Source organism: Lepidothrix coronata, unplaced genomic scaffold, assembly GCF_001604755.1.
Source record: "Lepidothrix coronata isolate B3197 unplaced genomic scaffold, Lepidothrix_coronata-1.0 Scaffold112, whole genome shotgun sequence".
Lineage (NCBI taxonomy): Eukaryota > Metazoa > Chordata > Aves > Passeriformes > Pipridae > Lepidothrix > Lepidothrix coronata.
The window spans coordinates 2,896,862-2,920,658 of NW_016690292.1; the positions used below are offsets into that span (position 1 = coordinate 2,896,862).

The 23,797-nt window shown below is 53.7% G+C and overlaps 1 protein-coding gene across 7 annotated transcripts in view; it reads right to left on the reverse strand.

The window, feature by feature from the left end:
* Positions 1-204: 204 nt before the first annotated feature.
* SZT2 (seizure threshold 2 homolog (mouse)) overlaps positions 205-23,797 on the reverse strand; it is a 54,215-nt gene continuing 30,622 nt past the window's right edge. The window contains exons 39-72 of one of the 7 annotated variants that reach the window (XM_017824643.1): positions 23,644-23,718; positions 23,314-23,452; positions 22,965-23,082; positions 22,594-22,723; positions 22,326-22,478; positions 22,110-22,212; positions 21,614-21,731; positions 21,272-21,383; positions 20,698-20,816; positions 20,065-20,229; positions 19,360-19,444; positions 17,276-17,464; positions 16,957-17,154; positions 16,438-16,607; positions 16,085-16,251; positions 15,550-15,647; positions 14,601-14,733; positions 14,363-14,490; positions 13,944-14,074; positions 13,280-13,462; positions 12,569-12,839; positions 12,310-12,389; positions 11,838-11,963; positions 9,896-10,101; positions 9,681-9,771; positions 8,237-8,317; positions 7,760-7,834; positions 5,197-5,410; positions 4,749-4,932; positions 4,410-4,532; positions 3,648-4,149; positions 3,211-3,327; positions 3,043-3,111; positions 205-887 (exon numbers count right to left, since the gene is read on the reverse strand). In XM_017824643.1, the coding sequence (XP_017680132.1) occupies positions 744-887; positions 3,043-3,111; positions 3,211-3,327; positions 3,648-4,149; positions 4,410-4,532; positions 4,749-4,932; positions 5,197-5,410; positions 7,760-7,834; positions 8,237-8,317; positions 9,681-9,771; positions 9,896-10,101; positions 11,838-11,963; positions 12,310-12,389; positions 12,569-12,839; positions 13,280-13,462; positions 13,944-14,074; positions 14,363-14,490; positions 14,601-14,733; positions 15,550-15,647; positions 16,085-16,251; positions 16,438-16,607; positions 16,957-17,154; positions 17,276-17,464; positions 19,360-19,444; positions 20,065-20,229; positions 20,698-20,816; positions 21,272-21,383; positions 21,614-21,731; positions 22,110-22,212; positions 22,326-22,478; positions 22,594-22,723; positions 22,965-23,082; positions 23,314-23,452; positions 23,644-23,718 (4,997 nt within the window). In that variant the 3' untranslated portion in view covers positions 205-743. Of the gene's footprint in view, positions 888-3,042; positions 3,112-3,210; positions 3,328-3,647; positions 4,206-4,409; positions 4,533-4,748; positions 4,933-5,196; positions 5,411-7,759; positions 7,835-8,236; positions 8,318-9,680; positions 9,775-9,895; positions 10,102-11,837; positions 11,964-12,309; positions 12,390-12,568; positions 12,883-13,279; positions 13,463-13,943; positions 14,075-14,362; positions 14,491-14,600; positions 14,734-15,549; positions 15,648-16,084; positions 16,252-16,437; positions 16,608-16,956; positions 17,155-17,275; positions 17,465-19,359; positions 19,445-20,064; positions 20,230-20,697; positions 20,817-21,271; positions 21,384-21,613; positions 21,732-22,109; positions 22,213-22,325; positions 22,479-22,593; positions 22,724-22,964; positions 23,086-23,313; positions 23,453-23,643; positions 23,719-23,797 lie in introns of those variants that run through there. The other 6 variants (XM_017824639.1, XM_017824638.1, XM_017824636.1 and 3 more) reach the window with 6 other exon arrangements.

Here is a 23,797-nt window from a genome sequence, read left to right on the forward strand (position 1 = left end):
CAGTGCCCAGCACTGACTGCAGCAGGGGAGGAAGTGAAGCAAGCAGCACCCTCCCAGGCTGCCTGAACCCAGGTAACAGGCTGGGGGCTGACTGCCCTGCTGCTCCTGCTCTGGAGCAAGTAAGAAACTCCGGTGCAAACCCAGCCAGGGCTGCTCTGCATCCCCTACGGGAGGCGTTCCACATCCTAGCCTAGAGCAACTGAGCAGGGATCTGGTTCAGTTTATTTCACAGATACACCAATGGCTTAAATGTACACTTCCATAAAACCTTTGTATGGTCCAGTTCACCTTTCCTGTCCCATCCAGTGCTCTCCCGAGGAAGACAAAGGGCCAGAAGCAGTCAGCCTCACTGCCTGGAGCCCTGAAGTCCAGAATTCTTTCCTCACAAAGCCCAGAGTGCTGTGTGTGCTCCTCCGTGCCTCCCCAGAAGGCAGAACTCACCTGCAGATGCCAAAGCCATGTCCCTGAGAGTCGCTCTGCTTCAGCCAAGCCACAGTGGCCAAGCTCCTGCCCTTGTGGTTTGCTTCAAGGTCGTTCAGTATCAAACCCACCAAAAACAGCACGTGAGGGCCACACCAGCCCGCCAGGCTCCTCAGTTCAGTAGCCACGTGTGCCACTGGCAGCGCTGCCTGCAGTGCCCAAGCACAGGTCCCCTCACAGACCTGCTCTTCCCCATCGCCACCCGTGGCACAGCCGTGCTGAGGTCTGGCACATGTGTTGCACCAAGGAAATGGGTGCCAGTGCTAGAGCAGGCCCGTCCAGAGGTTGAAGCAGGCAGTGTTGATAACTGACTCCAGGTGGTGATATGTTGACACAAGCTGTGGCAGAGGACTCTCACTGTTCTGGGGCTGCACTGGGAACGGCTCCCGGAAAACCACGGTGAGGCTCTGCCAAGAGGGAGGAGAGGGTCAGGGGACAGAATTCAAACAAGCACTGTGCAGTCCCTAGTCCAGGTGTGTGACCACTTTTTTTTGGGCAGTTTTAGGCAAATACTGGGAGAAGTCCCAAAATGCCAGTGGCACTAATGCCTTCTCCTGTGACAGAGCATGTTTGAGCCTCCTCCCAATTTTTTTGGTGGAAATTAGGTGCAAGCACTTGCCCACTCAGTCCCTGCTTTCATGCATCTGCAGTTATACCAACCCCAGCAGCAGCCTCAGGAGAGGAGGGGAACCCACTGACTCCACATAATAAGGGGCTTTCAGGGAAATTGGAGGGAAATTTCTTCTTCTAAGGCAAAGAGTAGGAGTAGGAGTGCAACTAACGGGGAAGGGGAGGAGATTAAACGTAATAACTGCAATCCTAAAAATAAGTGCTGCCTGCTCTATTCTGATTAGTGACTGCACTGACAAGGCAGGGCAACGGCAGAGGGAAGCAGGGAACAAGGTTCAGAAGGAGAGGTTGCAGGACCTGAACAGAAGAAGCCTGTGAGTGACTCAGTGCACTCAGATCAGCATCACGGAGGCAAGACACAGGGACTGGATGTTCTCCAGAGCTGAAATGCAGCACATCTAGTAGCCAGGGTCCCTAACAAACTGGTAAAGCCATGAGAAGAGCTGGGTAACTACAGAACAGAAAACACACCACCATCATTTAAGAGGGAAAAGAAAGCAATTTGTGAACCCAGCTCCAACAGTGTGCAAGGCTTCAGAGCAGGCTGGGAGAGAAAGAACCGTGAGGGAAATGCAGCTCAGTGTTACCAAAGTGATGTGCTAACGCTAAATTTCTCTTTGATAAGGTAATATTTCTAGACAAAGGAATCATGGTACATCTTATCTAAGCTTCAGGAAGGATTTGATGTGGTGCCACATGGGAAATTTAGGTAAGCTGAAAAGATAGGAATTAACTGAAATTATAAGGTGAGGATGGCAGTGCTGAAAGGGGAAATAGCAGGCTGGAGAGAGGTTACAAATGGAGTTCCTCCAGGACAGGCTTTGGGACTCACGTTGCCTCGTACTTTAATGAGTCTGGTACAAAGATGAGGAACGTGCTGATAAAATTTGAGGCACTAATACAAAAGAGGATTGGGATAATGCAAGAAAAAAAAGCCTGAGAGAGTTTTGAGAGGCCACAGGAATGGGATCAAGCACAAAATACAGTGTGAGGAACACAAAGGATTTCTGTTACAAGATGGGAGTCACTAGGAGAGGGGATGGAGGGTCTGGGTGTATCATATCAATGATCACAAGGTGACACTATGACCATTAGGTGGCAGGAGGCACTGAGCAGCCTTCCAGCAGGCACCACCTCTTCTGTCGCCCCTACCTGCTTTTGAGATGGAGCATGATTTATTTACAAAGGGATCAGTTATGCTGCATTCTTTGCAAAAGCCTCACTGTGGACAGAAGCCTCCTGTAGATGCCCTGCTCTCACACGGAGCTGCCTTTCTTGTGACCCATCCTGCACCCTGCCTGGGAGCACAGCTGAAAGAAAAGTATTTTTGCCCTCAAGTCCAGTGAAGGCAAAGGTCCTTGCAGGTTTACTGGGACCCTCACAGTGCAGGTCCCCTTCCCTTCTGCCCAGGTAGGAACAGCCCACAGCACTGGTGACCCCTCCCAGCCAGACCCAGTGTGATCTGGCTTGGACTGAAAACAGAAGAACTCTTCAGCCTGAATAGAGACAGCCGAGAGAATGATCCAAAAGCAATCCTGTGAAGGAAAAGAGGATCAAGTGCTCCCTGTGTTCTAATACAAGAACAAAAGGGCATCACATGGAAAGAACAGTAGGAGCTTCAAAAACAAGCCAAAGAGTTCACCTAGATTACAACTGCCTCGTGGAGCTGCAAGCCAGGGGAAATCATGGATGCAAGAATTAACCAAAGGAAAGCTGTGGAGGGCTATTAAATAAATGAAAAGGACACTTCTAGCTCAGGATGGGCCTGAGCTACAGATTTTCAGATGTTGGGAAAGTATTTAAGGGAGGTGTTACGAGGTTCTTGACCTGCTCTTGTTCTCATGCACACCTGCCCTTGGCCACTGCTGGATCAATCTAGACAGATTCTTGGCCTGAGCCAACATAGCTGGTCTTCTGTTCCCATGTACTTACCGTCTTTCCTGAATGAGAATCGAGAAACACAAGGACAAAGCAGTCCGTGAACTTCTGGTTGAGCACGACCTGTCGGGAGAGTCAGAGCACACGTCAGAAAGGAGACAGAGACCCCAGGACAGGGACACAGGGAGAGAGGCTGCAGGTGGGTGACGGGCTGGGTCCTACCAGATACTGGGTGCCAGTTTCAGCGTTGTGGAAGTGCCGACAGCTCTGGGGAAAGCGGCTCAACAGCACTTTGATGAGGCTCTGGTACCAGGAGACTGTCATGGTGAGGAAGCATTCCTGCGAGCATGGAAAAGGGCTGATTTCAGCCTCCCTCAAGCCATGGCAGCAGCAGACATAATGCTACAGGAGCCTTCACACCCTGAATCAGATGCATCCCTCAAAACCCAACTGAGCCATGCTGACTGACAGCTATTCACTCTCCATGGACAGGTCCATGCAGTCTCTCCCCCCCGCCGCCAGCTAGAAGCTATGTTCCTGCCTCTACCTTCCCACCAAGCAGGAAGAGACATGTCCTGCAGGTCCTTCACCTGTCACCCCACTTTGTCCCGAGCGGAACAGCAGCTGCTGTGTACTGTAACTCCATCCCTGCTGCTCACCAGCTGGGGGTCAACATCTGCAATGGATTTCCCATGCACGGCATCGAGCAGCTCCTCCAGCTCCACCAGCGAGAGCTTGCCCAGCTTCAGCTTGTCAGACGCCAGAGGCTCCAGAAGGAAGAGGCGCTTCCAGAGATTGTCCCTGCGGCAGTGGCACTTGGCCAGCTGCACCATGCTGCTGAGCTGCTTCTGGGCTGAGGCCACCTCAGAGGCCAGCAAGGGGAAGAGCGGCGAGGTGTAGAAGAGCCCTGGCCCCAGTTTGACTTGTGTGCCCCCCGCATAGAACTCGCTGCTGTCCTCCGCGTCCTGCCACAGCTCCCGCTCTGCTGGTGGCTGCTGCCCCAGGCTTGTCTCCGGCTCCGCTGCCTCCCAGGCTGCCCGGCCCACCACAGGCTCCAGCACTTCCCGCTGCAAGCGCGGCAGCTTCTTGAAGCGTCGCATGTCAGCCGTGAGCCGGGGAAAGAGCTCCCGCTGGCTGGTCATGATGACGTAGAAACGCAAACTGAGAGCAAGGAGACACTTGTGACCTGGGGAAGGGCTGCTTCCCTCTCAGCTGCGCTGCAAAGGAACCACAGGCCTCTCTGTCCCTGACAGAAAGGGTGCTTCTCTGCCCAAAGACAGACACCACGCCGCCCAGGTCCCCACAGCGATCCTCCCCCAACACCAACAACCCTGTCTGTGTTGTCCCAGAGAGAACCAGTCCCTCCCAGAGCCCTCCTCCCCAGCCAGGAAGCTTTGGTGTCCTGGGCCCCCAGTGCTCACCGGAGCATGCGTCTCTCTGCCTCACTCTGCTCCTCAAATGGTGCTGCACTGTGACACACCAGGAGGGACACATCAAAGTCATCATGATGACGCAGACCTTCAGAGTCCTTGTAGGAGCCCGAGCTGGGAACAAAAGCACATCAGGATGAAGGGAACCTCACTTTGTTACCCCAGAGCTCTTGGTCACAACAGAACTACTGGGCATGGGGAATTCCACATAGCAGGACTCCTCAGAAGTGCTATGGGAAATATTAAATGCACCCTGGGGCAGTGTCCCCAGGACTGGTAGGTTGCCACCAATCTCCAGCAGCTCCAGGAACCTGCAGCAGACTCACTCACCTGTTCCAAATAGAGACCAGTGCATACTCGTTCTGCTCTGTGCCTGGTGTTCCCTTCTTGCTGTCGCTGCCCGTGGCCGGCCGGGCCATGCGCAGGGGTTTCATGTGGTAGGTGTTGGCGTGGTCAGCAATGTAGTTGTACAGCTGGTGTGCAGTGATCATGTTGGTGGGCAGGGCCAGCATGCCTAGTGGAGAAACACACTGTTGTCACAGGACACGCTCCGTGCCTCTTACCTGGGCAGAGCAGTGTCCTACAAACTACCCCCTGGGACAGAACAACCCACCTCCCACAACAAGGCAGCAAGGACTTCCCCTGGAGCTTGACCCCTCATGCCACCCCTACCCTGTCATCTCCCTGAATACTCCAAGGGTCAGGTTTATTTGGAAACCTTTTGCCAAGTTATGGGCTGGCAGTCAATCCCAGGTCGATCACAAGTTGAACTACATACCTTGGAAAACGTGGTTACGGCCAAATTTGGGGATATCGGGGTGGTGGGCAATGAAATCCTCCAGGAAGCTGGTAAGATGGTAGCCTTGGCGGAGGGTCATGTGGGAGCCCAGCAGATACTGGTGGACTATACGCAAGTGGAAGTCGTAGCTGAAGGAATGCACGTGCATGAGGTCCCGCACCTTGTCACACTCCTCTGTGAAGAGCATTGAGAGCTGTGGAGGAACAGGGAGTCAAGGCAGGAATGTTACCAGGCACTTCACACCCTCCTGCGAAGCCCTGCTGACCACAAGGCATTGCAGAGCCAGTGCAGCTGCCCCAGCTCAGAGCAGGACGCAGCCCAGAAGTTGAGTGCACAGTGCAAATAGCAGACCTGCGGGACTGGCCTCACAGGATCCAGCTTGGTGGCTCCTTGCACACCTGACCCCACTCCTGGTCTCCAGTAGCAGCACAGACTAATCAGCACTGCCTCCCTTTTGGCTTGAGGTTCATCCCTGCCCTGAGCTGAAAGCCACACGGCTGTAGAGGAAGACACAGCTTCCTTTCAGCTGAGCACTGCTCTGCACTGCCTGATCCCCAAGGGGTACAGGACACACCAGGGCTGAAGCCCCAGCAAGTTCTGGAGCTACAGGCAAAGACCAACTCCCTGAATGTCCCTTGAGAACAGGAGGCAGCACAGGGGCCTCTGTGGAGTGGCTGGACCCAGAGATGGGCAAGAGTAGCTAATGCCCTGTGCTCAGTAACTAACAGGCACCCAGGCTTGCTCCAGGGAAGTCAGATCCAGCGGTGGCTGCTGTGTCACAGCTGTGCCCAGAGAGGATCCCTCCAGCACATGGCCATCTCCAGCTGCAAAGTGCTGGTTCTTCACCAGGCCAGCGCCAGCCTTCACACACTCACCCCTGGCCATGCTCCCAGCACAACTGCAGCTACTGTGCCAGGGCACAGCACTGGTGAAGGCCTCAGCCTTGCCCTCATGCCAAGAGCCCAGAGTTTTTTGGCTCTCTGACACCTTTGGGCAGTTGACTCACATCATAATCCCTTGGTTTAAGAGGAGGGCAAGCAGGGAAAAACAGCAGGTAGAAGGCACAGGGAGGAGAACAGGCTGCCCTCACTCTCTGCATCACCTGCACTCCTGCTACATGAGCCAGAGGGCAAACAGCACAGCCAGGATGAGCCCAGAGAGGAGCCTACAGCCCTGCCCCAGGACAGATGGGTCAAAGAGCAAGAAACACAAGGTGCTGCCCCCATGCCAGCACCTGGAGCCCACCCCATCCTCCTCCCAAGCTGTGCTGCCCACTGTGGTATGTACTGTTACAGAAGGCTCTGGCACAGGAGGCAAGAGGCAGCTCGTGCAGCCAGATGCTGGGGCAGGAAGGGTGGAAGCACAGCCAGTGGGACGGCCAGCCCTGCACTGGTAGGCCCTGCCATGCTCAGCATGGCAGTGGGAGGAGAGGACATACTGTGGACTCAGAGACAGAGCTGAGTCCCATGCAGCTCTTGCTGCGAGCTCTGGCTGTAAGAGAGAGATGCACAGCCAGTGGGAAGAGAGACAAGGCACTGCCCAGCCCTGTTCATGCATCCAGCCTGTCCTGCACAGGCCCAGGGTGGGACAAGGGGAGAGAAGGGGCAGAGGAACTCAGCTGCCCCACCTGGGGGAACTGTGGGCTGGTCCCAGCACATGGGAAGACTGGCTAGGCCCCTGCAGCAAGTCCCACCCCTCCTGCCCACTGCTCCTAGGACCATCCCACAGCAAGACCAGGGAAAATCTTTCCCAAAATCGGCCAGAGAGAGCCTGGATGTTCCCTGCAATACCAGATGCAGCCTAGTAACACTGCCCTGTGCACGTGAGAGCTTTCCAGGAAATGCTCAGCAAACTCTCAGACAAGGTCCTGGCAGGCTTAAGCTTAGAAGAGACATTCTTGGCATAGATAAGATGCAGCCTTGCTACAGAGCCACCTTGGAAAGGACACTGTGGTCATGCATGCCTGCTGTCTCAGACAGGCTGGGGCTGGCCAGCCTCAGGCAGCCACCCAGTGCCCCAGGGACAGGCAGGAGACACCCTGACACACCAAAAGAGAAGGGGGCAGGCAGCCCCACAGTGTTGTAGAGCAAGGCACAGAGGTACAAAGAAACAGGGCTCATGATCTCCTCTGGCAAAGGGCAGCCAGTTATGTTCACAGATCCCTGTTCCCATTTCACTTCTTTCTTGTTCCAAGGGAAGCAGAGAGCTTCTGGCTTTCCATGCACTGACTTTCCCTGGAGCAGTCATCTTTGCCAGAATGGCTCCTATTCCTCCCCAGTCTGCTCCATCTTGTTCCCCAACCTAGGACAAGAGTCATTCTCCTGCCAAACCTCCCACCCCCTTTCACAGCACTCCAGATCTGCTCAAGCAGCAAGCCATGGAGAGCATGAGGCTCTGTCCAGTTCTGCTTTTCCATAAAGAGGGAGCAGAACTCTCCAGAACCTTCTACACCTCAAATGCCCACTCTGTTCCAGAGATCACTGCCTCCCCCAAAGTTTTTCCTGGCTCTGAGGAGCACCAGCTGTGCTGGCAGAGCCATTACCTGAGAGTTCACAGACTGGCCCATGGGGATCCGTGAGCACTCCAGCGCATACTGCTTCACACAGAAGTAACAGCCCTGCAGGAGAGAGCACATGAGCACAGAACAGACCTTGGGATTCTCCAGGGAAGGAGCACAGTCCCCACGCTTCACCCTCTGGGCTGGGTCCCAGACAGTTTTGCCCCATGTTCTGTCTCCCCTCCTGTCTGAACCAAGCCAGACCAGCCAACATGTGGCTGAGCACAGAGCACCCTAACTAGTGCTGAGCCCTTCATTACCCCTCCTCCAGGCAACTTTTACTGCTCTGAGCCCTGCAGAATCATCCTCAGCTGATCTACAGTCCTGCAGGACCACAGAAGAAGCAGGACAAGAAACGAAGAATCGTGTGTCCCTGCTGCACTCCTTGTCACTCCCTTTGTCACCTCTGAAGACTGTCCCTGAACCCCCAGAGATCATACTTTGTTTCTTGTTCTTTCTTACCTGGAAGGCCAACTCCATGAGCACAATCCCACCTGGAAGAGCTCTCTGTAGATGGTAGGTGGCAACAGCAGGGCTTGTGCTCTGTGAAGAGAAGGACAAAACTGAAGAGGCTCTCTGGCATACCAGGGTGTGAGGCTGCCACAAGGCTCTGTGGCAGAGGTGGAAACAGAGGAGCCTCACCTACTGAGCAATCTCACTGGAGAGAGGCGAGCAAACATGCCAGAGCTGACAGTGAAAAGAACCCTAACAAACCTAATAAAACAGCCTTTGAGAGAACACACCAAGCATATTGCCCGAATCACCTCCTGCTTGCTCAGGACAGGGTGTCTCTATAGTCTCTACAGTTTGAGGACACTGTTAGCCAAGGAATGATGCTGTCCACAGAACGTCACTCCCTGCTGAGGTCTCCCCAGACCATCCCATCTGCCTGACACAGCAGCTATCACAGACATCCAGTCTAGACTCACAGAGTTTAGCTGCCAGCAAGTTCATTCAGTCTTAAGTTGCTCCAGCAGACTGCTCTCTTCTCATTTTAACTGCAAGGTGTTATCCACAGTCCTGCGCCAACATCAGCCAAAGGCAGGTGCCAATAAAATATCAAAAAAGATGAGTAAATGCTATGTGCTCCCATCATCCTGGGTGATCAAATGAGGCACAGGTGGTTTCTGCCTTCCTAGAGACTCCAGTGGATTCCTCTTCCAGGTACTTGCCTATTCTGTCTTGTAAGCTCATGTTCAGTGAACTCTGTAAGCTCTTGGTGCTCACAAAACCTTTTGATGATGACCATTATCTGCTGCTCAAAGAAACACTCCTTTTAGTTTTGAAATTGGCTCCAAACACTTTTATTTGATTGGTGTGTAGGTGTTGTATTGATTAAGACAGCAAAGTCAATCCCTTTCCAGGTTAGCTGAGAATTGGTAGAGCTCTGACCTGTTCCTCCCAAATTGCCACTTCTTTAGACATGAGTCACAGTAGAGCCATTCCAGGCTTTTCTTCTCTAACCTCTTCCACTTCAGTGTTCATCTTACTTTAACTAAAGATCCTTCTGTCTCAGAGTTGCCCTTAACCATAGATGCTGAGGATTCTCTGACGGGTAAACCTTCAGAATCGCACCCAAAGGCAGCTGTCCTGACCCCAGGTAACCCTGTTCCTGTTTCGAGCCCACTCAACTTGAGGGGTGAGAGATTTGCCCTAGTTCCACCAAGACTCAGGAAGACTCTCTCAGACCTCAGAAAGACACACAGGAGGGCAAGGAGGTCTCATCTGACCCAATATCCTAAAGGTGATGCTGGCCTAGACAGACTTTCTTTTGGTTTTACTGCTTTCTCTGCCCTCTCACGTCCTTTCTGCATGAAACTGATTCAGAAATCAACCAGGAGAACCACTCCACTCCACAGCCTGACTTCCATCCTAGTTCCAACCCTTGTAACAAACATACACTTACCTTTGGGCTCCCCTCGGTTTTTGGCTTTGTGTAGGAAAAGGACCCTCTCCCCTCCACACCCATTGCTGCCAGAGCTCGGATCCGGCTCGTGCTACTGGAAATGAGAGCAGAGACAGCCTTGAGCAGGGAGCCAAGATCTCCTGTTGTGTCACACCAGGGCACAGCTCAGTGTGTTGGCTCTTCTCCAACAGCAGAGTTCCCAGCATGTCACTGACCTGCGAGTGGTAGGTGAGGGCGGCCGCACCTGGACCAGAATGAAGCCCATGCTCTGCAGGTACTGGATGTATTGCTGCAAGAAGGCATTGCACATCTCCTGCAGCCAAGGCTCCTCCTTCACCTTGCAGGGCAGCGACTCCGCCGAGTCACAGCTGTGGCTCCGGTCTCTCCCCGAAGCTGTGGAGTCATTGGAGCGGTGGCGCTTCTGGAAGGGAAAATAAGTTCCTAAGGAGACCTGCTGTGACTGGCCCCAAAAGATGACACCAGGTGCCCTGGTTGAGCAGAGGGCAGATCTGTCTCTGCCAGAGAGCACTAACAGCTGTTTCCCCAAACACTGCCACTGCACGTGCCAAAATGCAAGATCCAAGATTTACCCAGCCATGGACTGACATAATAGCACTGCAAGAGCCTGCAGGAAAAGGTGACCTGGCAGAAGGGGAAAATTCACATCTGTTCCCAGAGAACAGCTGCTTCATGCAAAGCTCAACAGAGCTTCAGCCCCTATTGCCATGGTATGAGTCCAATCCCCTTATGAATCCTGCTGACTTCTCAAGATTTACTAGGAGTTCAGTAGCACCAAAAAGGAATAGTGTTTCCTTGTAAACATATTGAATTCTCCTCTGGATGTCTTAAATACTCCTCTTCATTGTGCTGTGAGAGACTAAGGTTTCTTTTCTTCATCTCTCTACTTCAAGCCTTTGTTACGTGTTTCTATCTGCCTTTCTGCCTATCTATTCCACCTACCACAAGAGCTGTCCCTTTACCTGGCATCTCTCCAGCTACTCTCTGACCTTCTCCAAGTCTCTCCAGTTCAGTGCCTTTGCCACAAGATGCTTGGTCTCACACTGTCCAGATGAAGACATTACTACACAAGTATTTTATAAACTTATTAGAATATTACCCATTATTCTAACACCCCTTTCTGATGTACTCTAACCAGTGTGTCTGCTGTATCCAACTGCTCACAAATTGAAGAAACCCACTTCAAAGTCAGAAGATACAATATAGCTTCAATACAGAGATGTCTGCTCTGTACAGGCTCTGCAGTGAGTGTACAATACAGGAGGGTTCAAATTTCTCGCCACAGTGTGCTCTGTTTTACTGGGAACCAGGTCCCAGCTCCCACAATAGCTTTCATTTCACAGGCTACTCAGGTACCTCTTGAGTTCCTTGCAGTCTTTGTCTGTTCTGACCAATTTGAACAGCCCTACTGCACTGCAAAACTGGGCATCTCATATGTACCAATAAATGATCTGGAGGCACAGAACCCAATACACCACCTTGAAACCCCTGCTGCCAGGCTCTTCAAATTCAATAACCAATTTTCATTTTGCTCTGTTCCAAAAACAAAGCAAAGTTTTCATTCTGCGATGATACTTTCCCTTTCACTCATGAGTGCTCAATTTCTGTAGCAACCTCTGCTTAAAGACCCTGTCAGAATCCTTTTGACATTTTGATAAATTACAACAGCATGTTCTTCCCTTCTGACACACACATAGTCTGTGAACAGCCGGTGTGGGATCTGCACCGGTTTGAGTCTGTCAGGTTGCAACCTGCTCAGGATTCAGCTGGTTTGCTTTCAACTGTTCCAGCTATTTGCTGGGTCCAGGAAAGGTTTACCAGGCATGGCTGTTGAATGCATGAGAGAAGTTTTGCTTCCCCAACAGATCAGTACCAGACAGTGCTGCCTGATGGCTTCACTAGACTCAGCTCTGAACTCCCTGGGTAGAAAAGAAAATCAGGGTTCCCCGGGGATGGTGTGGCTGCAGGAGAAAGGCTTTGAGGATCCAAGGATCTTCTCAGCCTCCATCTTATAGAGTACAAATTCATCCTGTAATGCAGGAGTGAGGTCAGAGCAGCCCTGTCTTGGGAAAAGGTTGCAAAGCCATCCCTTGTCCCAGTGCACAACGCCCAAGCCCACTGGTGCTTGTTGACACTCACCTTCCCCTCCACCTTGCCCAGCTGGTCTGTCTGGATTTGCTGCCGGAAGGCTGGGTCAAAGAGCAAAGGGGTGGCACAGTAGTGAACCAGGCGTGAGGACTGCTTCAAGGTCTCCAGGTCTGCCAGCTGCACGGTACAACAGGAGCACGGTTACAGCACACACCCCTCATCAAGGCTGGGAACGAGCTGTCCACGACACTGCACTGCTGCCCAAATGGACATCCAATGGGGGGAACTCCCTGCTTTACAGCCTTTCCACTGCTGGGCAGTGAGGTACCATCCCCAAGTGTGGTGTGTCAGGGCCCAACAAGCCCCAAAAGTTCAAGGAGAGAGAGCACTGCTCCACTGCTAACCATCATCCCCAACATAACACCCTGCTCAGAGTTCCAGTGCTCCCCTTTGCCATAGGGAAGCTGGTGCTCCCAGTGTGCTGTAAGAAGGCCCAGCTACCCCCTGCTCAGGCTGCACTCACACTGATAGGCATGTTGGACTGTGCCGACCTCTGCTGCCAGGTGACAAAGAGATTCTCAATCTTCATCTGTTTCTCCAGTTCTGGAAGAAAGAAAGCAGTCACAAGAGCATCAAGCCACAGCCACAAGTATTGCCACTCTCCTTCACTCCCACCCTAAACCAGCCATAACCCATTCCCACAGAGAACTGTTCCCTGTCAAAACTTCTTCTGCTCCTTCTGAGCCCCTTTTCCAGAAGCAAGATGATTAGGTAGGCTTTACCTTTCCTCTCCATGCTCTTGATTTCCAGGAACTGGGCCCCATGCTGAGCCACTGGATCAAAAGGTCCCACATCAGGCCCGTGGGGTATGCGCTTGATGGTGGTAACGTCCCGCAGAGCTTCGTCAAAGGGCACCACATCAGGATGGAAATGCAGAGATGGCAGGTTGCGGGCAGAGCTGCTCAGCCGGCCTTGCTCCTTGCTAGGTGGAGGACACGGGCTCCGGATCAGTGCATCCACCTCCAAAGTGGAGTTCAGGAAAGGATTTGGCTCCTAAGCAAGCAGACACAGCCATGAAAGCCTCCTTACTGCCAGCCTTAGAGCAAGAAACCACAAGAACAGAGTAAACCCAATTTTGGCTATCTGCAGACATCTCTGTTAGCCTTCTCCACTACCAGTCCCAAGAAGAGCAGGCCTAGGCCCAGCACGGTGCACTGGGAAGCCCATTCCCCAGCCTCCTTCACCCTAAATAATTCAGTCACAAGTAAGTGCTGCCAGCAGCAGGACCTGGCTTCCCTTTCCACCTCTGTTGCCAAGAGTAGACAGCAAAAGCCCAGCTGGACATGGTCACAGTGAGACATATGAGTGCCTGGGGATGCCCTGCCAACCAGCACACAAAAGCACACAGGTGCCTGCAACCTCCCTCAGCCCAACAAACTGCCAAGGCCTCTCCTGAAGAAGAAAGGACTATCCTGTCTGGTGTGGTGCCCTACCTGCTTGCTGTCCTCATGCCATGGTGTGTCCATGAAGCAGTGGTGGTGGAAGAGTCCCAGCTTCTGGCTGAGCAGACAGTGCACAATGTGGGACCGGGCATTCTGCCACTGCAGCAGGCGAGTCAGGGAGCAGTTCAGGTTGGCCCCCAGGTCTGGGGACCAGTTATAGGTGTAGAGCGTCATCTGGAGAGAAAGGAGGGGAAGGAAGGCTAAAGGACATGCACAGAGAGGCCCTGCATGGTGGCACAGGCTGCCCCAGGTGTTCTGGGTAGTACTTGCTGCAGTTGCAGCCAGCTTCAGATGACAATGCTGGGGCAGGGAGAGTGGCAACAGCTCAATTACAGGCCCCTGTTAACAGCCACAGCAGTGGTGGTGGTACTTGCACTGGCAGCACCAGTGTCCAGCCTGATGTGAGCAGGGAAAGGGCAGGTACAGCCCACAGCACAGCAGCTGAAGTCAGAGACAGTGAGGGCTGCTGTCCCTGGCACTTCCCAGAGTGCTGCAGGAAACCCGCAGCTCCGTTTGTGGCACAGAGACATCCTGCACAGCTCCTTTGGAGGACTATTGCCTAGGGAAGGCTGGCTGCCTGCAGAGGCACTCTTCCTTCCCTGGGCCAGTTGGGAACAGCCTTTCAGGAGCAACATCACAAAGGCACCATTGCTACCTTTTTGTCAATGATCTCCATGAAGAGGAACCTTTGCCGGGGCACCACGTCTCGACCAACAAGGCTGGGATCAGAGCCCCTCTCTGCTGAGCTGAATTCCATGGCCTCAAAGCGCTGGAGCCCTTTGTGAGCTGCAAGAAGCCACAGTTATGACCCTCAGTACCAGTTCATCTGGCCCTTACATTCCACGTGCCATTCAAGTGGCATGACAGGATCTTTTGCCACAGTAATTCTCAATTCATCTTGAAATAAGCTGTTACAAGCAAATTTAAGAATAAAGTCTCAGAAGGCAAAACCAGACAATCCACTGCCCACCTCTGGGCAGAGTCTGTTCCAGCAAAGAGGGGAACCCTGTTCATACATGTCCCACCCCAAGAGCCCCCAGCACGCAGTCCTGGGGACCGTGGCCAGGCACTCACCCTGTTCTGTGCTGCAACGCCACTGCTGGAAGTTGCGTCCCAGCAGGATGAAGTGTCTGATGGTGCCAGGGCGAGGGGTGGCACTCTGGCCAGGCTTATAGGGCAGAAAGGCAGTGCCTCGATGGTAGCTGTAAAGAAGAGCCCCAAAGGTGGCTGACATGTAGAGTGATGGCAGTAGAGGCACAGCTGATCAACATCTGCTAGTGCCAAACAGCCGCCGGTGCATCACATAACTCACCAGATCTGCTCAAACACCTTGACAGTGGTGTCGCTCGCCAGGGCAGTGACCAGGTTCACCACTTCCACTAGGATGGAGGACAGGAGGAAACGGGAAACCATCTCCAGTGAGCACTGCTGCACCGATGGGCACCCTGCATGGAAGAAGTACTGTAGGACTGGGTGTCAAGCTGCCCCAGAGCCACATCCTGCCCACATGAGCAACAGAGAAGGCTAAGGGCCTGAGGCAGGGAAAGCTGGAGAACAGGAACCTTACATGGAGAAGAAGAAGGCTGAAATAACCCCTGGTTTCAGGCTCCGGCCCAAAAGTAGGCCCTTGACCAAACTCCCTGTATGCTCTGAGCACAGTGCTTTATTCCCACACTTATTCCTTGTTCCCTAGCTTACTCCTCATCAGAGGAAGAGGAGGGTTCTACCAGCAGGAGTGTGAGATGATGTACAAACACCAAAGCGAAAGGTAATCAGAAAGCAGCAACCAGGGCAGCCACACAAACCCAAATCCCTCCATATGAAGGGCATCCCTCCTCCTCTTTCTCCCTCCCTGCAAGAGTAAAGATCTGCCATGGAACCTCACTGTTCCAGAGCATGTTGCAGAGGCTCATCTGGGAGCTAAATCACTACCACAGCTGGCTGTTTGAGTACAAAAGCTGCTGCAGCCAAGTCCAGGAGGCCCTGGACAGGGAGGATGGCAGACATAGCCACAGGTTTTAGCAGGTTTGTTTAGATGCACTGACACATGTCAGGACTCCTGTCACAGCTTTCTAATGCTGATGCTGGCCTTGAGACCCATGGAACTCTGGTGAGGCTTGGGGACAGACAGGGTGTGTAACCAGGTAGATATCAGCAAGGGATGAAGATGGATGGTGCCATATGAGGACTTATCCTGAGAGCTCTGGGCAGAAAGGCCCATTCCCAGCCCACCTAGAGGAGCTGGGGCCTGAGACACGTACCCAGGTGGTTCATGAATGCCATCCACTGCTGGCAGGTTTGATTGAAGAGCGGGTGCATGGTACCTACATCCCCTTCTTCCAGCTGGCAGGTTCGGCGCCTGGGAAGAGGGAAGGTAAGCACAGTTATACCAGATCAGTCAACAGCAGTGAAGGCACAAAGTGCAACAGCCCCCTCCCAGCTCCTAAACAGAGCCCCAGGAGCCTCCTTTTTGGATTGATACAATCCTTGAGCTGGGTCACTCCTGGTCAGTAGGCATATGGGTATCAGGGTTTGCACAGGACCCCACAGTGCAGAGAAGGGATCTCTGGCAGTGAGAACCAGCTGTGCTCCCAGAAGCACTCCAGCAAAAAGGGCTGAAGCTTTGTGTGTGGAAAGCAGCTCTCCTAAAGTGTGTGTGAGGGAGAAACTACAGGGAAAAGGAGTATGGTCCATAGGGCTGAGACACATAGAGCCAGCAGGATGTCTGGCTGTGGAGTGATGTACAGGAGATGGGGGAACAACATCCTGGCTGCCCAGCCTGCAGGCTGTGCTTGCCTCTGTGCCTGTTCCAGTTCAGCTGTGGCTGTGGCCCGATCCTGGCTCAGGTGCTGCTTGACATTCTCAGTCTTGTGCCGCCGCCTCGTACGAGCCTCTTCTGGCCTCTCCAGCACAATGTCATCAGTAGTCTTGGGGCTGCCCAGCTCCGAGGACTCTGCCTTGCTCTAGGGGCGAAAGGGGTAAGTCAGTCCTGTGCACATACACAGCCTAGCCAGTGCCCTGACCTCAAGGTCCCCACTGCCCACCTGGCTTCCCACCCCCAGCCAGATCACTCATCTCCATTCCTCCTGGCCTGACACACCTTGAAGACTTACAGGCCCTGCTCCTCACTGGTCCCTCAACAACATTACCAGCATGTCCCAGAAGCTGCGGCGTCCCAGCTTGCTCGTGGGTGTCACTGGCTCTCCAGAGCTGGGTGAAGGTGTAGAAGTGAAGTGCAAGGGTGGAGGACAGCTCCTGCCAGCCCCACCACTGGCCAGGGCCAGGCCCTTGGTCTCTGACATGGTCCTCCTTAGGCCTCCTGTGGAGACAAAGCAAATCAGACTCCACAGAGCCTCCCACTGCAAAGCTGCTGGTGTCCCCGTGTACCCCACTCCAGAGCCTGGCTGGAGAGAAGGGAGAGAGCCCTCAGTAACATCCAGCAAAGTGGATTCAGTCTTGGGGGAGCAGATTATACCTCTTGCAACACTAACGTTTGTGACAGTTCTTCCCCAAGACATCACACAGCACAGTTTGCAGAGGGGAGAGCAGCTTCCTTCCTCCCGGTCTGCCCACCTGATTCCCCCCAGCACAGACAAGCTTCTGCAGGCCAGGCAGGAGGAGCAAGGCTGGCTGGAGGCTCAAGAGGGTCATCCTGGCTGGGCTCTCACCCGCAGAACTCAGGTCCTCCAGGTCTGCAGGACTCAGGGGGCAGGCGGCTTCCACGCAGAGCGGGGCTGGCAGCACAAGGAACTCCATGACGGCGTCGCAGAGCGCGTGACGCAGGGCCCCGCGCAGCTTCTCCGACAGCTGCAGCAGGCTGATGTTGCCCTTCTCCCAGATATCCAGGCGCACCAGCACGCAGGGTTCTGTGGGGAAAGGGTAAGTCCTGCATGGCTCTGCAACCCTGCCTTCACCAGCCCTCCTAGGTGCCCCAGGGGATGTGGAGGCAGCTCACAGTGAAACAGGTAGGCCTGTTTCACTGCCTACCTGAAGGCAGGGTGTCAGCCCCTGGTTGGTGTCTGCTGACTGCAGTGAGGCTCTCAAAGTCCGTGTCCTGCAGCAGGCCCACGATGGGCGAGGAGGAAAGCAGCTTCAGAGGGTCAGGCCTCTCCCCATGGGGCAGCAAAGTGGGGCTGCCATGCTCATCCACAAATGTCAGTGCGATGCACGCGATTCCTGTAGGGTAAGGCCCAAGATAGCCTCCATCAGCCCAGCACCAAGTACACCTTTACAATGCCTGCCTACAGCCTTGCCACCCCACAGCTGGGATCGTCATGTCCCCTTAAGTTTCACAGTGTCACATGGCAGGCAGGGCCCACAGGAGGGGAAGCAGCCAGGGAAGCAGAGGGTGGCTGTGCCTGTGGGGAGCCAGGGTAAGAAGCACAGCATTTGACACAGGGTGTCCCCATCATTCCAAGAATCTCACTCCTGTAGAATCACAGCAGATTTTGCCTTGTTCTGCAGGAGATTCCTGGGTTGTCCAGTCCCATATGCAAGAGGAAAGTATCTCCATTTGCACCAGGAGGACCTTTATGCAGATTGATCCAGGATGGGGCTCACCATCCCTGTCCTCTCAAGGGGCAGAGTACAGAGCCCAGATACTCTTCAGCAGCCCTTTCCAGGTTGTGAAGAACCTCGAGTCCCTGCAGACATGACACCTTGTCGCAGAAAACACTCACAGGCCCCTCCTCACTGTACCTCTAAACAAGATCAGGTGCTTCCCCATGCACTCCAACAGCAGGACTGGGGACAAGGCAGGCTGATGTCTGGTATTAGCCTGGAGTCACTGCAGAGAAAAATTCAGACCCTGCCTGGCGCCTCTCTATGCTGAGTCCTACACACACACACACACCAGGACAGTTCAGAGATGCAGACCAGCACTGTGGTTCCTGCTTCACAGCCCACATGTCGTGAGCCCTGGGCCACACAGGAGAAAGAGCACAAACAAGAGCTGACTGCCCATGGCCCAGCTCAATGGCAAGGGCACCAGGGAAGCAGCAGCATGGAAGCAGCTGTGAGGTCCAAACCTCACACTGTAACCCTGGGTGTTCCTACTCCCTTTCAAAGCCCCTTGACTGACTAAGCCAGCACTCAGGTGCCACGGCAGCTGAAACACTATGATTTGTCTTCCTCAGGGAAGAGATGCCTCTCTGGACCTGTGGGAAAAATGATGCAGTACTTTGGAGGTCACTGCTTGCAAGTTAACAGGGCAGCACACAGACCCCCAGCAGCTGGGAATGGCAGAGCTGCCACCTCAGGGCAGCAGGTTCTGTTTGCTCATTTATCCAGCCAGCAAGAAATAGGAGGCTCAGCTAAATGGACACACGCACACAAACACACGGAGGAGTCAGAGCTGAAGCCACAACACAAGGAAAACAAGAACAGCAGGGACCAGAAGGGCCGGGGAGCTGCATGGGAAAGGGACCCAGAGTAAAACTTGGAGCCACAGGTGCTACCTTGGAAGTGGGAGAGTGGAAAAAGGTGCTGCACAAGGTCCGACATGGTACCTACACAACAGAAGAACATTCAAACAGTGCACGAAGGGCACAAGACACACAATGGCCAGGTGACAGACACGTGGCCTGGGCAAAAAATGACATGACAGCCTGCTGCAGGATGGGTCCTATCCAATCCCTCTTCCAGCATTCCAGAGAAAAGAGCAAGAACATTGCCACACAGCCCATGTTCAGTTACACGCTGCCTGCTTTCCCTCTGCAGCAAGGCTCCTGCAACGACTGTCCCTGCTCCCTGTCCCCTCCAGCCCCATGGATTCTCTGTGCTCCACATGGAGGTGTCATTGTGTCTTGCCCCACAGCTACTGCAACCTAGAGCTGCTTCCTGCAGCAGTAGGTCAAGTTTAGCAAGTTGCTCTGCGGGAGGCCTTAGTTTGTTCCACCACACACACAGAGGTGTGCAGTCCCTCAGGCACACACCTCACCCACCTTCCAGCCATCAGAGGAACACACAACCACAGCACTGGCCCTCCTCAGTCACTCATAACTCTCCAGCATGGGAAGCAGCTCCCCAGGGCACAGCCCCACACCCTGTTTCAGAAGAGTTGAGCACAATACCTTTTCCACCAGTGCCTTGGCCACCCGGCTTGTTGTACAGATAGAGATCCTGGTCAGGGATGCTCCCGTTGTGGTTGAAGTAATGCTAAGGAGAACAAGGAGGAATACTGACAGAGATTAGGGAACTTGCCTTAACTGGAAGCAGAGGCCCATGTATGTGCACAGCTCATCCCCAGACCTGCAGCAAGCAAATCCAGACCTACTAGAAACATTTGCCAACACAACCTTTGCCACTGTTGGGGTGAAGGAACCCCTTACAGCTCTCTGCAGAGTTATGTGGCACTATACATCTGGCCTCACCCTCTATCTTTGCTATGGCCACGCTGAGGAGTAGGTACCTGCTCCCAAATTTTTATGATTCCTGATGTTTCAGTCCTTACATCTGAGGGAACCATGCAAGGAGCCAAGTTCAGCTTTAAAAGGCGATCTTCTCCCACGCTCCTGGGAGATGACTGTGGGCATGAGCTTTGTGGTTGTTGCTTTTTGCACAGGAAGTGATCACTTGTATGAAAGCAAGGCCTGTCCAGGCTAATCAGGATGTGCTCAGTCCTGTAAAACTCCCCCAGGCTTCAAGATTTAGTGCCAGGTTCTCCCTAACCCTACATGGCAGAGCTGGGAACACGGTGTCTGGACTGCCAAAACAAATGCCCCTGGCAAAAGGTAGAGGCTGGGCAGACTGTTGTCCCAACTCCCAGCCCTCCTCACCTTGAAGTGGTGCTCCACGTTGCTGTCTGTGTACTTGGGGGTGTGCAGGAAGATGAGCAGGTTCTGGCGCAGGTAATAGGCCACGGCGTGCAGCCAAGGCAGGGCCGAAGGCGGCAGTGTGAACTGCAGGACCTCTGTGGGTGGTGTCCCGGGGGGCTGGATAAACTGCACACAGAAGGTTTTAAAACTCAGCTGGGACTAGCAGGATGCCCTGGGGCTCTAATACTGACACAAATTATGCCAACTGGCTCTGCAAAGGGCGAGTGTGGTGGGCAGAACCCATACACAGTGCCCTGAGACAGAACATCCTGAGTTGGAAGGGACCCACAAGGATCATCGAAGTCCAACTCCTGGCCCTACACAGGACAGCACCAAGATGTGGGCAGACATTCCAGAGGTACTCACAGAGAAGCCCTGCCATGCTGCAAACCCAGCAAAGGGGATCTCCCACCTACACTGGCACCCACACAGTATATATCTCAGTGAACACCAGCCTGACCAAGCACTGCAGCAGGGAACAGGATGCAGCAAATTGTCCTGGTCTTCCTTGGGGCAGGAGAGGCTGAGACAGGTCAAAATGTAGGAGAGTGTTCTGGTCTCTGGGATGACCAGAGCAGATAAGCAGTGAGGTACCTCCACATCTGCTGGGGTCAGCTTGCAGTTCCGCACCAGCATCACAGTGATGATATCCAGGGTGGCCTCATCCAGGCGCCTGCGCAGCACCTTCACCAGCTCGTCTGTGATCTCAGGCCCTGACAAGTAAGCAGAGGCACAAGCAGCTTTTTCACCTCATCCAGTAAGAACGGTCAGAGCCATCCCTCCCTCCCTATTCAGGATGTACCACCCTCACACTCACTTCCCACAGGGAACATGATTTTCCCCACCATCAATTTCTTCAGACATCTTTTTCTATTGGTTCATGATCATAAAAGACTGCTGGTGCAGTAGGCAAAGACAAATGCACTCCTGCATAGGGAAAGTTGGCATAAGCCACCTAGTCTGCAGGAGGTTTCATTGTGGGCTGTGGATCTTTTCCTTACATTTTCACCCACACAGAACAGAGAGCAGGTTTGGGCTAAAGAAGAGCAGCTTGTTCAGGAGAGAGATACTTCCTCTGTTCTTCGAGCAAAGAGGACAGGAAGCAGAGCTCTATTCCTCTGCTTTACATCAGCACAGCCAGTCTGCTGCCAGGTTCTGTTACACATACCTGCTGGGGCAACACCATGGACCATCAGCTGGATGTGCCTGTCTATCTGTCCCACAGGGCGGGCAGAGTCCACACTACGGCACGAGGCTGTGTCCAGAGAGGAACGAGAACCCTGGAGAAGCAAAACCAGTTTCCATATGAATTCTAGATCCATCACTGTCCCAGGCTGTCAGCAAGGTCAGGCAGAAGCCACACACTGCTGCCCCACTCCACAAATCTCCAGTATAAGTTTTATCCTACATATAATCTGGGTTCCTGGAGCTACTGAGTTCCCTCCCCTCCCTCCCCTCCCTCCCACGACCATGAGCACCCCTACACACTCCCAGAGAGCAGGAGACTCACCATTACATCCTCAGTGTAAATGGGCTCCTGGCTGCGTGTCAGTGCCAGCGAGCGAGATGCTGGACTAAGGTTGCTCTCTGCTTCCCACACCTTCCCACTGTTGGTGGTTTCAGTCAGCCTGAATACAGGAGAAGGGCATGTCAGCCTCCATTCCCAAAGACAACAGCATCATACATCCACAGAAGATCCGCATCTTCCTTGCTCTCCCCTGTGCACTTTCTGGGGACTAGTCCTTAGGATATGGAGTGGCAAAACTGCTCTCTGGCTCCTTCAAAAAAACCATCTTTTTCCCTTCAGTGTCATGACTTAGCACAGGCAGAGCAAGAAGGGCCTGGCTTGATGTGACTCTGACTCATCAGAAATGAGATATTTGCTGCTTGGGTCACAACATGGTCCCTGAGGCTGGGCAGACACTTTCTGCCCCAAAGAGCTCTCAGTCTGGTGTAACACACACAGCAGGACAGGGTCAGGCCAACAAGTCACGCTGGCTTCTTACCGGAGGTAGAAAACAGATTTAGTGGCACGTTCCTGGTAGACAAACATATTCTTCCTGTTCACCACAGAGAAGGCATTGAGCACCGAGCGAAGTGCCTGGATAGCTGTGGGCAACGTGGGACGTTAGTTATCCCACATACCCTTCTCTGCTGTGCCAATCCAGCCAGAAGCCAGACTCTTGACATGCAAAACGAGAGGGAACCTGGGCTGTACGTACCTCGCGAGACCCCCATGTTGGGGCCCATCTTGAGGCGTGAATGTACGTGGATGAGTGTGCTCCACACCACGTCACAAGCAAAGTGCCCTGGCATGAACTGCATGGTGGCAGCCAGGTAGTCCCGGGGCTGGTAGCTCTCCTCTACAGAGTAATCTATAAAGAGCATAGGACATAGCTGGAGCCATAGCATGGAAGCTGACATCTTCTTAGGCACCCATGGGCAGGCAGTAGCACTGCCACTGAGACATGGCCAAGGGAATATTCATACCATCTGTGGGCATGACGCGCTGCCTGTATGAAGTATAGGGCGTTTCACTCTTCCAGATGTCCTCCTCACTTTCTGCCACCAGTAATGAGTTGCATATGTGGCTGTCATGCAGGTCCTGCAGCAGCAAGCGCTGCAAAGGATGAGGAAAGATTGGTTCTGTTGCTTGCACAGCCGCAGAAGACAGCAAGAAGGGCTTAGGGCCAGACTGAATGCCTTTTCCTTTGACTCCCAACCTGGGGCTTCACCAGCTGAACTGGTTCCCCAGGACCTCCTCCAAGCTGGGCCCAGACCAGACAACTTGCAGAGGTCCCTCCTAATTTAAGCCATCTCATGATTGGCAGCTCTGTCTGTGCCCCCTGCAGATTTGTTACCTGATTGACAACCCTACAGATTTCACTGATCTTCTTTATCACCACTTGGTTGAGACTCTGGCACTCCCCTGGCTGCTCCTCTTCTGACTCTGCTGATGCTGCCTTCTCCACACTCAGGCTGCTTTATGAAGAAAGGGAGAATGGGGTCAGCAGGGCACCTGGACAGTGCCTACTCCTGTGTGGTGGGAGCAGGAACACAGTGGGAAAGAGTAGCAGTTTTCCCCTTACAGAATCTAGTCCTGCATCTTCCCACTCACACTGGGCAGGGAGGAGATCCTGTCCAGAGATGAGTGAGTGGCCACAAGGTTACAGTACAGAGAGGCAGTGTCAGACAGGGGACCCTCCTTACCGTGTGTGGTAATACACCTCCACTCGGTCCTGGTGGATTTTTATGATGAGCCAGAAATCCGGCATAAGGGGACATCTGGGCTCCTGGTCACTCATCAACGCTTCCTCATACTCTGAGTCACTGCTTCCCCCATCATAACCTGCAAGGTATCCTCACTTCAGTCCCAGGCCTGGCAAGCCAGCCTCCTCCTGGGCACCACAGCCACTCACAAGCCCTGCCCTCGGGGCTCACCCCAGCCCAGGCACACAGTCCCACCGCACCTCCGCACTCCTGTGTCACTACCAGTGTCTGGCTGCACACTGTTGGTCCCCCCTGGCCCAGCAGACTCACCCAGGTGGTCAGAGTCCATGCTGCCCTGGCTCGACACGAGGCTCTGCACGCGGCTGGGACGCTGCTTGCTGGAGCCTGCAAAGGGAACAGGGGTTTGATCATGGAAGTATTTGCTAAGCCCCTTCACACACCCCATGTGCTGGAGAAACATCAC